General features: G+C 40.9%; 3 protein-coding genes across 5 annotated transcripts; all 3 read left to right on the top strand.

Annotated features, from left to right (window-relative positions):
- The first annotated feature begins 1,032 nt into the window (after positions 1-1,032).
- Positions 1,033-1,897, top strand: LOC106424696 (protein SPIRAL1-like 4). Of its 3 annotated transcripts, none has more exons than XM_048769150.1 (2): positions 1,033-1,135; positions 1,234-1,897. In XM_048769150.1, the coding sequence occupies exon 2, from the start codon at positions 1,272-1,274 to the stop codon at positions 1,737-1,739; it is 468 nt and encodes a 155-aa protein (XP_048625107.1). In that variant the 5' UTR covers positions 1,033-1,135; positions 1,234-1,271; the 3' UTR covers positions 1,740-1,897. The 3 variants fall into 3 exon arrangements, with proteins under 3 accessions (XP_048625107.1, XP_022564771.1, XP_013720904.1); XM_022709050.2 differs by lacking the exon at positions 1,033-1,135 and having other exon boundaries at positions 1,239-1,566; positions 1,656-1,897; XM_013865450.3 differs by lacking the exon at positions 1,033-1,135 and having other exon boundaries at positions 1,272-1,580; positions 1,656-1,897.
- An 8,910-nt stretch (positions 1,898-10,807) lies between these two features.
- On the top strand, positions 10,808-13,329 carry LOC106424663 (COBRA-like protein 4). The gene is made up of 4 exons (XM_048769146.1): positions 10,808-11,283; positions 12,351-12,498; positions 12,563-12,840; positions 12,912-13,329. Exons 1-4 carry the CDS (start codon positions 10,839-10,841, stop codon positions 12,998-13,000), a joined length of 960 nt encoding a protein of 319 aa, XP_048625103.1. The 5' UTR covers positions 10,808-10,838; the 3' UTR covers positions 13,001-13,329.
- Positions 13,330-15,181: 1,852 nt separating this feature from the next.
- LOC106424741 (UDP-arabinopyranose mutase 2) lies at positions 15,182-17,036 on the top strand. Its single transcript, XM_013865488.3, has 3 exons — positions 15,182-15,655; positions 16,018-16,437; positions 16,508-17,036. The coding sequence occupies exons 1-3, from the start codon at positions 15,314-15,316 to the stop codon at positions 16,817-16,819; spliced, it is 1,074 nt and encodes a 357-aa protein (XP_013720942.2). The 5' UTR covers positions 15,182-15,313; the 3' UTR covers positions 16,820-17,036.
- The last annotated feature ends 24 nt before the right edge of the window (positions 17,037-17,060 follow it).

The following is a 17,060-nucleotide window of genomic DNA, read 5'->3' as shown; positions in this document are numbered from 1 at the left end:
GTTTCATCAAAAATCTTATTTGATATCTATTTTTAAATACACCGATTATTAATATTTTAGTTTTGTTGTTTCCTTTTAGAGAATAACGGGCCAAGTTTATGAGAAATACCGTGGGCTTTTTCTACATTTGATATATTGGAATTGGTTCAAATCACCAAAACCGAACGAGTAAAAAAGCTCAGGATCCTCTGCTGGAGAGAGTCAAGAGACTTCAAGCCAGCTAGAGAGAGTAACTATCTCACCTTGCCAAGATACTCTAAACTTTTCCAAAAAACTGTAGATGAGACTAATCTTCCTAAACTCATGTTTGATATTCTAGGACTTTAACATTGTATTTTCACTACGTAAATGAAACCCCATAAATAAACAAACATATACGTCAAACCGAATATTATTTCCATATCAACGGTGCAAGAGACGTTGAAGGAGAGGTAAGGATGGTTTCTGAGTAGCTATTAGCTAAGATCTCAGGAGCTTATTTTTAATGTTTCTTGATAAAAAAATATATTATGAATATAGTTGTTGTTTGTCAACGTAGTGTACATTCTGCATCTTAGCTGTAAACTCACATAAGGATATGCAAATCATGTGATGGTACCGAATATTAGAGAGAACAGAGATAGACTAGAATTAGATAATATACATCTTGCATAATGGCCTGCCTCTATTAGCTCTCTATAATGAAGATGGTAGTGTTAGTATATATAAATTTGTGGGCTGTCATTGTTATTATAGAGATTCCAGTCTTTGGATCGTATGAAACCAATCTAAATATATAATCATAAAAAAAACATTCAGAAAAAAATAACAACAAAAATGGTTACAAACGGCTTACACCGGTTGACAAAAAAAAAACGGCTTTACACCAAAAAAACAGAAAAATACCGGTAAAACTTTTTAGGAGGCATGCACCCAGTAACAAAAAAAAAAAGAAAAAGGAGGCATGCACCAAGCCACCAACGTCTTAACTCCACACGTGCCTGGCCATAACCTCAGGCCTATTACTCACCACACATTGTCTTACACGTGTATATAAGTACACCAGGGCATGTGTGTATGTCCTTGTTCCTCTGTTTCTCTGCCTTGAATTGTGGCATATCGTAGAAGAAGAAGAACAAACAAAACCAGAAAAACGGTAATTTTTTAAAAAATAATCTACTCTTGAATACAAGTATATCTAAATATATTAAAGATCTTTTTTAAAAAAAAAAATCTAATGCTACACATTGTTAGATATTCAAGTATCGGCGGCAGAATTAACTTGCCGGGAAATGGGGAAAGCTAGAGGAATTAACAGCGGTGGAGGAGAGAGCTCTCTCGGTTACCTTTTTGGATCCGGCAAGTCAGTTTCCAAACCGACCAAGCCCGCCGTTAACACCAGCTTTACCACCACCACAACAACACCAACTACCACCAACGGAGCTGGAGGCAGACTCACGACCACCACCACCACAAACACTATCACCGGAGATAAAAACATGACGGAGGAGGAGAAGAAGAAGGAGATGTCGGCAGGTGTAAGAGGAAGCCCTAATAATTACTTGAGAACAGAGGGACAAAACTGTGGTAACTTTCTCACGGTAATAATAATACTTTTGAGTTTATTAATAATTAGGATAAAAAATGTGGTCTTTATTTTTTTTTGTGAGAAACAGGATCGACCATCGACGAAGGTTCATGCTGCACCTGGTGGAGGATCTTCTCTAGGTTACTTGTTTGGATCTGGATCTGGCAAATGATTTTACTTTCCACGACAATCTGAATCGTTAAAAAACAAGTGTAAAAATTGTCAATCTATGGTTCCAAACTGGAAGCTTTCTCGATTTAAGACGTCTCTAAAACAATTTGAGTGTAATGAACAAGAGTTTTCTCTTTACTGAAACTTCATAGATTCATTTCTTGCCTTAAGCTATTACAAGAAGTTGATATTTATATGCAAAGTGTAAATAGAGTTGCCCTAGACAGATGGCTTAATCATGAACGTTACATAGATCAAGGGCTGAGAATCTATTTGCCAGCTTCAAGCCATTAACTCTGGAGCCTGTCATCAAACGCGACCAGTCTTGGAACTATGTCGTCAAAAGTTGGTGAAAACTCAGCATCCATCGTTTCTTCTATCTTCTATGCTCGTTTTTATGGACTCATAGTCACGTCCTAGACCCAGTAGCACAACAAAGATCTTCATTCTTTTAGGAACAGGACTACTGATAGAGGAGAGCTGGTCGCAGATCATCTTTATGTCACGTAGATAGTCAGAAATAGATTTGTCTTGTTTGACCGTTGTTTGAAGCTTCCTTTGCAGCTCGAACAGTCTTGCTGAGGTAGCACGGTTGAAGTGGTTCGCCAGAGTCACTCAGATCTCGTAAGAACTCGTGCAATGAATCACCTCACTCTGGATGTCTTCAAAGAAAGAACCAAGTAACCATGACTGAATAACTTGGTCTGTTTGGAACCAGAGGGTATAGTCAGGGTTTGGCACTAGTGTGGATGTGCTGTTGATTCCAGGAGTCCGGTGACAAATCCCAACAACCTTTGACTGTTCAAAAATGCTTCAAACTGACGCTTCCATAGGATATAATTCTTCTACGTTAGCTCTACTGTAACCGAGTTGATGATTTTGAGAGTTGGTGGTGTATACGGTTCCATGGATCTGTTATCCATGAAGCTCTGATACCATAAAACAATTTGAGTGTAATGAACAAGAGTTTAGTCTTTACTGAAACTTCATAGATTCATTTCTTGCCTTAAGCTATTACAAGAGGTTGCCCTAGACAGATGGCTAAAATCATGAACGTTCTGTAGATCAAGGGCTGAGAATCTATTTGCCAGCTTCAAGCCATTAACCCCTTCTGCACCGGCTCTCGTCATGTTCTGCTTTTGTACTTTCCTTTTACTGCTCTTGTCTTCATTTCCAAGACATAAACGTTGCGCGGTTGATTCAAACTTGGGACCACTTGAGTTGGGCTGTTGACTGGGCTTCTTCTCATCTGCGTGGCCCATCTTCTGTTTTCCCTTTTGCTCACTTGTCAATCTGCTGCCGTTTAATGTACTCTCATCAATATGACCCCTCAAACTTGGTGTGGGTGTAGCTTCAACACCAAGTTTGAACCTCAGACTGTCGAATGCTCCGAAGGTAAGCGGCTTTGTGAATATGTCTGCCAGCTGATGACGAGCTGGTACATGTCGCACGACCAAAGCACCAAGCACCACTCGTTCTTTTACGTAATGATAATCCAACTCAAAATGCTTAGAGCGCTTGTGGTACGCTGGATTTGCGGTCAGATGCACTGATGATAAGTTGTCACAGTAGAGTTCTGGTGTGACAGTGATAGGGACCCCAATCTCTCGAAGAATCAAACACATCCAGCTTAACTCTGCTGCTGTTTCTGATAAAGCTCGATACTCTGCCTCTGTTGAGCTTCTTGAGACCGTCGGTTGTTTCTTGGACGACCACGAGATGATGTTAGAGTCAAGGTATGTACATAACCCCCCAGTCGATCTGCGTGTGTGATGGCATCCAGCCTAATCACTGTTACTATACGCCCTCAGCGTGAAGTCTGTATCTTTAGAGAGATTAATGCCGTAGCTAAGCGTTCCTTTTACATACCGCAAGATCCTTTTGAGCAGCACAAAGTCTGATAGAGTTGGCTCATGCATCTTCTAGCACACATAATTGACAGAGAACTGCAGATCCGGTCTGGTAAGAGTGAGGTATTGCAGTTTCCCCGCGAGACTTCAGAAATAAGAAGGATTCTCAAACTTCTTATCTTGATGTGGAGCTTTGCTTAACTGCAGAGGAAGTGGTGTGTTGACTGGGGCGCAATCCATCATCCCTGCTACAACAAGCAGGTCTAAGGCATATCTATCTTGAGAGAGGAACAAACCAGACTTGTGAAACACAGCTTGAATTCCCAAGAAGTAATGCATCTTGCCAAGATCCTTCATTCGAAATTGTTTGCTGAGATCTGCCAATAACTTTTGCAACAGATCAGTGCAGTTTCCAGTCAACAATATGTCATCGACGTACAAAAGAAGCAAGATAATGTCTTCCCTTTAGTGTAAATGAATATAGACGGGTCCTTGATACTGCAAATGAATCCAAACTCCAACAAGTAAGTGCTGAACTTGTCGAACCAAGTTCGAGGAGACTGTTTAAGCCCGTAGAGAGACTTGTGAAGTAGACACACATGATCTGGTCTGGTCTTATCTACAAAGCCTGAAGTCTGTCTCATGTAGACTGTTTCGTTCAAATCTCGATGTAGAAAGGCGTTTGCAACATCAAGCTGTTTTCTTTCCCACTGAAACAGCATCGCAATATGTAGAACAATTCTCACTGTTGATGTTCTAACCACGGGACTATACATCTCCAAGTAATCTACTCCTTCATCCTGTCCACAACCTTGAACTACCAGTCGCGACCTCGGTGACTTCACGGTTCCGTCTGCATTGTATTTCGTCCTGTGAATCCATCGATTTCCCAATACATGCATATCTGGTGTGTATGGGACAAGTGACCAGGTTTCAGTCAACTTGCAGTTGTCGATTTCTTCTGTCAAAGCGTTGTTAGGACATACTAAAATATCTTTCAGAGGAAGTGTAGAAACCCGTTAAAAAAAAAAAAAAAAAGAGAATGGTCGAGTATGTTTGTTGTGGTCGAGTCGCGGGTGATAATGATCGATCGAGAAGCTTTAAAATACGAGGTGGGAGAATAAGTGATCGTGGGTGAACTATGAGTCGAATAAGTTGCTCGACCATAGTTAGAAGATGTCTTAGATTGATTAGACAGACGTTTTGGAAGCATAACAATTTTGGAAGTACGACGGTTTAGAAGCTCGACGTTTTTGAAGACCGACATTTCTTCATCACGAAGTTTTCTCGAAAAATCTTCGTATCAGTAAAATATTATTCTGGAAACATAATAAGTTGGAAGCAGGAAGGGAATTAAGCACGACGGGATGCAAGCACGACGGGATCGAAGCACAACCGGAAAACCTGAAATTGGGCGAAAACCCTAATTTCGGTATTATGGAATTCTTCGAGGAAGCCAGAGGCTCGGGAAATATTTTTACAGGATATCAGAATTCATCTGGAGTCTATTAAAAATATTTAGAGCATCAGAACGGGAGCGGAAAAATATTCGGGATTGATCACGGGTCAGAAATTTGCCGGAAGGGTAAAAAATCGCGTAAACCGACCGAGAAGCTCGAGGTGGCTCGTTGCATGGGTTCAGAACGTGGTGTCAAGCATCTAACAAGCTGAGTGTCTCCAGAAGCTCGAGGTGTCGCCGTGCATGGAAGCTGTACATGCAGCCTGACATGTAAAAGCACGAGGTGGATCGACCAAGCACGAGGTGTCTCCGCGCATGCAACCTAAGCATGCTGATCGACATGTGTGTACTGGTGTGGCTTCTTGCATGCACTCCAGGCATGCATCCTAACATGTGGGAGGAGTGTTGGCGTCCTGCATGTGTCCTGGACATGCAGCCTGACATGTGGAGCACGAGGTGCCGCCGCGCATGCGTCCGGAGCCATGCGAAGCGACACACGGGCTACCACCAACCTGAAGCTGATTGGCTGGTGTCTCCTATAAATACCCCACAACCCCAGCTCATTTATTCACATCCAGACCTGTCCAAACCAAGTTAAAAACGTGAGAGAGAAGTAGAAAAAAAAAGCAAGTGATTCCGAGCTATTTCGAGAGTTTTAGAGAGTTTTCGAAATCAGTTCTCTACAGATTTCGAGTCAGCGCCTAGGGACGGTTCTGTCCAACTGAATTCGTCCATGCCACTCAGTTCTTTTTATGATCAAGTGGAGATGCTGTCCGGAGTTAGTTCAGTTCTACGGGTTTAGATCAGTCGAAGTTCTGCTCGATACTCCGCCGGGAAGTCCGAAGAACTGTCCAGAAGATAAAGGAGGTTCTGTCCAAATCAGCCTGTCGAGGCCTATCAGTTTCTTCATGGTGAAACCAAGGTTCTGTCCAAGTCGAGATCAGTTCAGTCCAGTCTATTCAAGTCGTCCTTTGGGTTTTGGCCAAGTCCTCTTCGATCAACCAGCCACTTCTCGCCTAGAACACTGTGAGTTGGTTTTGTGTGAATTCCACTTGGAATTTAGGGTAATTTTGTGAGTTGGCTTGTTTGAATTCCACTTGGAATTTAGGGTAGTTTTGTGAGTTGGCTTTTTTGAGTTCCACTTGGAACTTAGGGAAGATCGAGTATTCATATAGAGTAGAATGCTCACATTCTTGCATGGTAGAGTCCTCGGGGTTATTTATTAAACCGGACTCAGTTTAGCACGGACTAGCTGAGATGAAATGGAATTAAGACTGAGATAATAACCTGACTAGGACTAGGATGCATCATGGTTTATATTCTTGCCTGTTGATATGGTTGAGTGCAGATTCCCGTTATCTTTAAAGATAGTGTCGTAGCATGAGGCCGAACTATCTGGGTAACGGTTTGATTGAGTAGATTGATTGAGTAGATTTAATTAAATGCTTGCTCGTTTAATTAATCTTGTTGATTGAGGTTAGTCATCTCTTGGTAAGGGAGTGACTAACTGGTTGAGTTGTTTAGTGATAATGTTGTTGTTTAGGGATCTTGGCCATATAGGCCGATCTCCTGGTTGTGATGTTAATACTACGGGTCCTATGCCATATAGGCTGGACTACGAGTATTGGTTGATATTTTCGTAGACTCCTATATATTGTTTAGTTTTGGGTTGGAGTCTTGTCCCTTAGGTCTTTCCTAGGGATAATTGTGTCGAGTGTGTGTTATGCCGACAGCAGGTGCAAAACCCGCCCATGCTAGGTATGTTTTGGGGTGGACTAGTGTTTCCTCGCCCTCGTATTCAGCGGGTTCAAGGAAACCCCTTATTCGCTGGATCGGGAAGACTCAGATAGACGGAGTCATGGCCTATGGCTGAGTGATTACACGACGGTGTAATGTGGCAGTGACCCGAAGGACTGTGGGCTGTCGCGCGGTGACCCGAAGGACTGTGGGCCGCGGTCGGTTGAAAGTTCTTTCTTCTGGCCTTTGTGGTAGGGAGATAGGATATTGCCGATAGAGAGGAGGAACACGAAGTCACCAGGGCCCAGGTTAGAGTGTTGTGTTAGTGTGTCGTAGAGGGTTATGGAACCCTCGAGTTAATGTAGCACCGATATACGGTGTTACGAGTAAGATCGAGTCATTGGTAGTTACTATCTTGTTATTATTGTGATTGTGTTTGGTTGTTGATTGTTTGCTTGCAGGTTCTGACATTAAGTCCTAAGTCTGGTTTAGGTACCGGATTAGGCTCGGTGTGTATTTTGTTAGTGTAGGCCTGACGTTGGCCTGTATGTGTTTGAGGGATTGCTTGTGAAGGGTGGTGGATATTAAAGCTATGCGGTATCATTGGTTGGCCGATCATGTTCTTGTTTGATTGTTGGTCGACCGGCTCATGATACTTGTATAGTCTAAGTGTCTAACACTACATGAGTACTGAACTCAAGCGTATATATGGTTAACTAGGGATTGGTTGTTGACTTGTTTAAATGCAGGTTCCTGTTACTTGAAGTTAGATTATGGCAGGAGGCCAAGTCTAACTTAGTAACGGTTTGCTTAGCCTTAGCTTATATTGCATGCTAGGGCTAGATTGATTGTTATTTTGGGTTGTCTGGGTTAGAGTCTAGGTTGCGGGTAGAGGCCGCCAGCTCACTGAGTAATACTAGATTACTCATCCAACTCCGTTGTCCTTTTTGCAGGTCGCTTTAGGTAAGGATTATTGGATAGCATGGTGCTGGACGTTAGGACCGCCGGTGTAGATTTTCATGCCTTTTGTAAACGGTACTGTGAATTGTGTTATGTTGACTCGATTTGGCATTAGGCGGGGCCCAGTCTTGAATTATTCAATGTATGAATATTTCTTAAATCAATAAAAGTAATTGTTGTATATGCGCTTCATGAGTACTCTGATATTTGACTAGTCCGGTCTAACACAACGTTAGGTCGTGGTACGGGTTGAAAAGCCTTAGGCCTCGATCTAACGGAAAACGCTAACTCTAGGTACAGGTTGCAAAGCCTTGTTCCTTGACGCAGCCGGACGTGTTAGTGGACGAACTGGTCGAGGTCGTGGAGTAAATTTTGTGACTCTGGTCGGATCATCCCTAACCCGTCACGTAGCGCTTCCGGACCATGGTGTTGGGTTGGACGGTCAGTCATGTTCTTGTTTGATTGTTGGCTGGCCGGTTGGCCTTTCATCTCCAACCCTTGGTGTGGGTCGTCCGTCGGTCATGTTCTTGTTTGATTGTTGGCCGGTGGGTTGACCTATGCCTAGGACGGTTCGGGGGTGTTATAGGAAGGTTACCTGAGGAGGAAGCAATGCTTGCAGATCCAATATGTGTGATAGGAAGATACTCGCCGTTTCCAACCATCACTGAATCAGATCCGTCTTAAGTTTGGGACTGGTGTAAGTGATGAGGAGAGTTTGTAATATGAGCGGAAGCACCCGTGTCAGGGAACCATTCTCCGCCACCTGCTTTAGACATGTCTGCGATCCTTAAAACTGCTAGAGCTTTGTGCAACTCATCTGGTTGATAGCTGTTGTTGAAACGATGCCAGCACTTCATGGCTACGTGACCTGTCTTTCCACAGATTTGACATATTGGTCTGATATCTGAGTCGGACGAGACTGAAGACCTTGATGAGGAACCAGACGAGATGTGTTGAGGGAAGCCCCTTCCTCGTGTAAATAAAAAGTTTTGACCTCCTCTGTTACGTCCTCTGTTTCTGGTGAAGAAGGGTCTTCCTCGTTCTGAGTTGAAAGCCAAATGTGGAGATACTCCGGTGTCTACCGCGTAACTCTGGAGCTTTTCATCAATCGCGACCAGTCTTGGAACTATGTCGTCAAAAGTTGGTGAAAACTCAGCATCCATCGTTCCTTCTATGCTCGTCTTTATGGGCTCATAGTCACGTCCTAGACCCAGTAGCACATCAAAGATCTTCATTCTTTTAGGAACAGGACTGCCGATGGAGGAGAGTTGGTCGCAGATCATCTTTATGTCACGTAGATAGTCGGAAATAGATTTGTCTTGTTTGACCGTTGTTTGAAGCTTCCTTTGCAGGTCGAACAGTCTTGCTGAGGTAGCACGGTTGAAGTGGTTCTCCAGAGTCACCCAGGTCTCGTAAAAACTTGTGCAATGAATCACCTCACTCTGGATGTCTTCGGAGAAAGAACCAAGTAACCATGACTGAATAACTTGGTATGTTTGGAACCAGAGGGTATAGTCTGGGTTTGGCACTGGTGTGGATGTGCTGTTGATTCCAGGAGCTGAGATAGTAGCCGCAGGTTGTGGAGTAGCTCCGGTGACAAATCCCAACAACCTTTGACCGTTCAAGAATGCTTCAAACTGACGATTCCATAGGATATAATTCTTCTCCGTTAGCTTTACTGTAACCGAGTTGATGATTTTGAGAGTTGGTGGAGTATACGGTTCCATGGATCTATTATCCATGAAGCTCTAATACCATAAAACAATTTGAGTGTAATGAACAAGAGTTTACTCTTTACTGAAACTTCATAGATTCATTTCTTGCCTTAAGCTATTACAAGAGGTTGATATTTATATGCAAAGTGTAAATAGAGTTGTCCTAGACAAATGGCTTAATCATGAACGTTCTGTAGATCAAGGGCTGAGAATCTATTTGCCAGCTTCAAGCCATTAACCCCTTCTGCACCGGCTCTCGTCATGTTCTGCTTTTGTACTTTGCTTTTACTGCTCTTGTCTTCATTTCCAAGACATAAACGTTGCGCGGTTGATTCAAACTTGAGACCACTTGAGTTGGGCTGTTGACTGGGCTTCTTCTCATCCGCGTGGCCCATCTTCTGTTTTCCTTTTTGCTCACTTGTCAATCTGCTCCTGTTTAATGTACTCTCATCAATAGTCTCAAGAATGTGTTTCTAAGTTTCTAGCAAAATCATTCGTTTGGTTCTGTAGAAAGACTCTGGATCTGTAGTATCCAATGAATGATTTATGAATTTACCAATCAGTCACACCTTCTAAGTGACTCATTTAACAGCTTTGGTACTTTTCAAGTCTTTGGTGTTTTCTCCTTGAAGATTCATCCTCATCATGTTATCATGTTTGTCTCTATCCATTAAGTAACTGCTAAACTAACCATTTAATTTCGTTGCTTCCGCATCATTTTTTCCATGTACAAAAAAAACTGTGAATCAAAGAGAAATAGAAACAAGAACATTTCTTCATCCATCATCTTGTACAACTTCTTCTAATGACATCAATTCTCTATGTCTGTGCATTCTTGCATAGAAACTTTCAGCTACTCTAATCTTTCAAACACAAGTTTGACGGTATAAAAAACCGTTTCCCTTCTTTTCCTCTTAGGAAAAAGCTTGCAGCTTGGCGGGTAAGTACGTAACCGCAAATTTAAAATACAGCGATACTGAGAATAATGGCACTATGTAATAGTAACAACATGTTTATTGTTTCATGTCCTTTTGTGTGTTGTTCAGGACAATATTACCAGTGTTATCAGCGCAATCTAAGCGAAGAAGGCAACAGAGGAAAACACTCGCATGCATCATCATCAGCAATTCAGGAATTGACTGTCCGTTGAAAGACGTCAAAGAATATATTTTTGAAGAAAGTGCTATAACATTCAGACAAGATTTTTAAAAGAGTATTTTTGTTTCTTTCTGAAATAATTGCTTAGGAAGATAGTAATTAGGTAAGTTGGGAGATATGTTTGTGTCAGAAGTTCACTCATGTCCAGTCCCCCACACCTTTCTTTCTTTTTGTCTTCAACCCCAAGTTACCTTTTCACTCATTTTCAGGCAACGGTCACTATGAACAACTTCCAGATCTACCGACACATACAAAACCCTGGATGGACATTAGGCTGGGCATGGGCAAAGAAAGAAATGATTTGGTCAATGGTTGGTGCTCAAACAACAGAACAAGGAGACTGTTCCAAGTTCAAGGGAAATGTACCTCATTGTTGTAAGAAAGTCCCTACAGTCGTTGATCTCTTGCCAGGTGTTCCATTCAACCAACAGTTCTCAAACTGTTGCAAAGGCGGTGTGGTTGGAGCTTGGGGTCAAGATCCATCATCAGCTGTATCACAGTTTCAGGTTAGTGTTGGTTTGGCTGGAACTACAAACAAGACTGTCAAGCTTCCTAAGAACTTCACATTGCTTGGTCCCGGGCCTGGTTACTCTTGCGGTCCTGCCAAAATCGTGCCATCTACTGTTTTTCTCACTACTGACAAACGAAGAAAGACGCAAGCTTTGAGTAAGTAAACTTAAACGGGTAAACTATAAGCATTAGGCATGCGGTTTTGAACCGAACCAAACTCGCGGGAACCAAAATTTCTGGTTTGTCCGGTTTGGTTCTATTTGGCAGGTTTATAAAAGAAGTTTGGTTTTTGGTTTGGTTCCATTTTTCAAAAGAAAATTTTAACCAAGTTTTGAACGGAACTAACAGAATTAACCAAAAATTTGAACCAACTTAACGGAAATTACCCGAATTTAACCAAACTTTAAACCAAAATATAACCGGAGCCCAAAATTTTGAATAGTTTCGGTAGAAAAATTTAAAACGGAACGACCCAAATATCAAACCGAACATTTTTTGGTTCAATTCGGTGAGATTTTGACCGAACCAAACTATCTAGACTACTGGAACCGCAGGACTAATAAGCATCATTGGTCTCTAAACTATATGAACTATTAATTCCATAAACACATGAAAATGTTCGGAGCTTAGCAACCACTGTTCAGCAGTGCTACATTGAGCTCTCAAAGATGGTCAAGGAGAAGCTGAGCTCCCTAGACCCCTACTTTGACAAGCTTGCAGACGCCATGGTCACTTGGATTGAAGCTTGGGATGAGCTTAACCCACCAGCAACTGCTTGAGCAAACGGAAAAAAATCACCGCAGTTTTGGTTATTTTTTAGCTCAAATTATCTTGTTTACTTTTTGGATTTTATGAAGTTCGCTTAGTCGTCACTTATCATCATCATTATCATTACTTTCTCATCGTCTAGCGGTGCTATTTATGTTTTTGTTTTGATATTACTCCCAGCTTTTTTCTCTCTTTCTTGTTTCAATAATAAAATGCCTTTCCCATTAGTGTTTCTTTCATTGCTCCACGTAGAGAATGTCTTTGTTTCTCAAGTTCATTGCCTGAAAATATATGAACTAGTAATTCCATAAACACATGAAAATGTTCGGAGCTTAGCATTTTTTGGTTCAATTCGGTGAGATTTTGACCGAACCAAACTATCTAGACTACTGGAACCGCAGGACTAATAAGCATCATTGGTCTCTAAACATCATTTCAAACTCATGCTTCTGCAGTGACATGGAATGTTACATGTACCTACTCACAGTTTCTAGCGAGAAAGCATCCAAGTTGTTGCGTCTCCTTCTCTTCTTTCTACAACGACACCATAACTCCTTGCCCTTCTTGTGCATGTGGTTGCGAGAACAAAAAGAGCTGCGTCAAGTAAGCAAAAACAAAAACACAAATCACTTAATTTCATACTCATTATTAATAATTTTGTTTACAAGGCTGATCCTAAGATTCTAACCAAGAAAGGTCTCAACACAGCGAGAAAAGATAACGCACCTTTACTACAATGCACACACCACATGTGCCCTGTTAGAGTTCACTGGCACGTTAAAGTTAAATACAAAGACTATTGGCGTGTGAAGATAGCCATCACAAACTTCAACTACAAGATGAACCATACACTGTGGACTTTAGCAGTTCAGCACCCAAATCTCAACAATGTGACTCAAGTTTTCAGCTTTGATTACAAATCAGTTGCTCCTTATGGATCCATAAGTAAGTCTCTCACTACAAAAGATTCAACCTTTTGAACCAAACATTGAAATGTCAAATCCTTTTTGATGCAGATGATACTGGAATGTTCTATGGAACGAAGTTTTACAATGATCTTTTGATGGAAGCGGGACCTTCAGGGAATGTTCAGTCAGAGGTTTAATTTGCTTCAGAAAGATCAAAAGACGTTTATTTTCAAGCAAGGTTGGGCTTTTCCGAGGAAAGTTTACTTCAATGGCGATGAATGTATGTTACCTCCACCAGATTCATACCCTTTTCTACCGAACTCTGCACGAGGAAACTTGGCTTCCTTCTGGACACTATCACTCACGATTCTTATTCTTATGTTCATCTCAATATGGTGATTAGTCTGATGGTTTCAGAAACCAAACCAGAAGCTGTGTCAGTTCGGTTTTCAGATAAAGATAATAAATATGTTTTTGTAAGAGAGAATGTATTTTTTCTTATGAAGTAAGAGAGAATGATTAGAAATGAATATGTGCAAGAGCAACCTTGTCGGGAGTTTCTGCTCCTAGGTTCTTAAAATACATATATGTGTATGTATATATTATATAGGCGTATGTAATTGCGGAGTTCTAAACTTTACGTGAACCCAACCGAAAGTTTAAGAACCCGGCAATTACATACGCCTATATAATATATACATACACATACATGTATTTTAAGAACCTAGGAGCAAGAAACCTCCGACAAGATTACTCTAACGCCTTTACTCATGTGAGAAGCGAAACATTGATTGACTTGAGAAAGATGCGAAAGAACGAAAGAGCTTAAATACTACAATAACGTTTTGTATTGGGGCGGAATAAGCACATTAATCTAGGCCCATTTGATGTATTTACATTCCGCGTTTCATTAGCCCTAAAACTTTGATAAATTGCTCTGCTTCTTAAGAAATTGGGTGTTGAGCTCATGGTTATTAGTTCAAATGATACTGTAAGGTATATCCGTAATTCCGTATCATTATGTTTTCTTCTACAATCTATAACAATTAATAGGAATAGAATCAAGGGGAAGAAATTTAATAATGCATCATTGAAATATTTAATTAATATTATAAGGTATATCAGTGCTGGTGCATCACCTACGTGCATGTACTATCTCTATTATGATAGTTACATGATTTAGGCAAATAATCATGGACGACGTGCACCGACGAGCGTTCCACGATCACGACGTACTGATTACGGTCCACGTCGTAAGGATTACGATTCAAGTTTTTTTTTCAGTTTTGTTTTGTTTAACTATATGTTTATCAATCATATCTGTTTATCAAATTATTCGAATCTAAAGCGAATCAACAAGGAATTATGAGGTATATATCCTATTTTGTTGACATTTATGTTTTGTGTCCTTATATATGTGTTATTTGCTACCATGTACATTATGTATATATATGAACTTCAATTCAAAAGAAAGCTAAACGTTGGAGAATTTAAGACACTAACATATACCTCCCCACATTCACATGTCCAATTCCTTCGTTATATAGCAAAGTAACCGAACATTTATTAAGTTGTCAGTTTTTAATTATTTACTTTTTCAGTTTTTCCTTTAAGTAAAAGTGTAAAACCATAAAGGAACGAAAACTTATTCTGCAACCTATTACATTCGAGTCGACAAAATATATTTGTTGGTCAGTTTCTTAGATCTACTTTCATTTGAATAAGCACAACTGTTTATAGTGACTTTAAAGTCCAATATTACGATAAAATGAACTAGCCCTGGGACGGATCCGGATATTCGGGAAATTTAGGGTATCCAGATCCGGCTTCGGATCCGTCGGATCCGTGGATTTAATATCCGGATCCGGATTCGTGGTTTCCGGATATCCGGGTTTCGGATATCCGTCTCGATATTCTATTATCAGCGGATATCCGGATCCGGATCCGTCAAAATAATTAAAAATAATTTTTTTAACAAAAAATACTATTTTTTTAATATAATACATAAATTAAATATTTATAAATATATTTATATATGTTTATAATATTGTAAAAACTAAAATATAATATTATAAGATTAATTCATGTATAAATATTAATATATCAAATATAAATATTAATAAAATTTAAAAATTTAATGTATTTTAAAAATACGGATCCGGATCCGGATATCCAGACCTAAAATTAAGATATTCGGATCCGGATTCGGTTTGCACGGATCCAAGATTTTACTATCTGGATTTGGATCCAGGCACCCCGGATATCCTATTTTTGGAGCGGATCTCGGATCGAATACGGATCTCGCATAATAAGATTATTACAAACCCCAATTATACGGAAGATAAAAAAGACAGAACATAAAATTCACTTTACAGCCCAACAGCTTTTGGATCGCACATCTGAACGCGACCAAAAGTCTTTATAAACAGACTCTTTAGGTTTCATAAGAGAAAACACATCTCATCACACCACCAAAACTCCACCGACCCGATCCGATCTCATCTCACACCATGGTTGACCCCGCGAACACCGTTGGAATTCCGGTGAACCCAACACCGCTGCTGAAAGATGAGCTCGACATCGTGATCCCCACCATCCGTAACCTCGATTTCCTCGAGATGTGGAGGCCTTTCCTCCAGCCGTACCATCTCATCATCGTCCAGGACGGAGATCCCACGAAGAAGATCCACGTCCCCGAGGGCTACGACTACGAGCTCTACAACAGGAACGACATCAACAGGATCCTCGGGCCGAAAGCTTCTTGCATCTCGTTCAAGGACTCTGCTTGTCGCTGCTTTGGGTACATGGTGTCTAAGAAGAAGTACATCTTCACCATTGATGACGATTGCTTCGTAAGTCCTTGACTTTTTTGGATCTAGATCTGCTTTTTTTTTTTTGGCTTGAGTTTTCGTTGATTTGATGTTAGATCTTAGGTTCTTGTCTGATTAGCTAGTTCAATTGTGTAATTCAATGTTTTTGTCCCAGATCCGTAGATCCACTGATGAGTCTTGATGTGTTAAGTTGATGTACTTTTTGTTGACAACATTGTTGTTGGTCTGATCACTATGTGTCATTATAGCCTTACCTTTACGATATGGTTACATGTCGTTGTCCTGCAATGTCACGTTTTGTTTATTTTATTGTGTTCTTTGAGGTTTTGTTAGAAAAAGTTAATGGCTTTGATATTTTATTGTTTATATATTTTATTTGATAGGTTGCTAAGGATCCAGCTGGGAAGGCTGTGAACGCTCTTGAGCAACACATCAAGAATCTTCTCTGTCCATCGACTCCATTGTTCTTCAACACCTTGTACGATCCTTACCGTGAAGGTGCTGACTTCGTCCGTGGATACCCTTTCAGTCTTCGTGAAGGTGTTTCCACTGCTGTTTCCCATGGTCTCTGGCTCAACATCCCTGACTACGATGCTCCTACCCAGCTCGTCAAGCCCAAGGAGAGGAACACTAGGTATGTGGATGCCGTGATGACCATCCCAAAGGGAACACTATTCCCAATGTGCGGTATGAACTTGGCTTTCGACCGTGATTTGATTGGACCAGCTATGTACTTTGGTCTCATGGGTGATGGTCAGCCTATTGGTCGCTACGACGATATGTGGGCTGGTTGGTGCATCAAGGTATAGAACTCAAACCGTCTTAATGGATGTTAATGAAGCAGATGCTCACCTAATCTTTTTTTTGTAATAGGTGATCTGTGACCACTTGGGATTGGGAGTGAAGACCGGTTTGCCATACATATACCACAGCAAAGCGAGCAACCCGTTTGTGAACCTGAAGAAGGAATACAAGGGAATCTTCTGGCAGGAGGATATCATTCCTTTCTTCCAGAACGTGAAGCTGTCTAAGGAAGCAACCACTGTTCAGCAGTGCTACATTGAGCTCTCAAAGATGGTCAAGGAGAAGCTGAGCTCCCTAGACCCCTACTTTGACAAGCTTGCAGACGCCATGGTCACATGGATTGAAGCTTGGGATGAGCTTAACCCACCAGCAACTGCTTGAGCAAACGGAAAAAAATCACCGCAGTTTTGGTTATTTTTTAGCTCAAATTATCTTGTTTACTTTTTGGATTTTATGAAGTTCGCTTAGTCGTCACTTATCATCATCATTATCATTACTTTCTCATCGTCTAGTGGTGCTATTTATGTTTTTGTTTTGATATTACTCCCAGCTTTTTCTCTCTCTTTCTTGTTTCAATAATAAAATGCCTTTCCCATTAGTGTTTCTCTCATTGCTCCACGTA

Source organism: Brassica napus, chromosome C9 (genome assembly GCF_020379485.1).
Source record: "Brassica napus cultivar Da-Ae chromosome C9, Da-Ae, whole genome shotgun sequence".
In the NCBI taxonomy this organism is placed as follows: domain Eukaryota; kingdom Viridiplantae; phylum Streptophyta; class Magnoliopsida; order Brassicales; family Brassicaceae; genus Brassica; species Brassica napus.
This window is presented reverse-complemented; position numbering and strand designations above follow the sequence as displayed.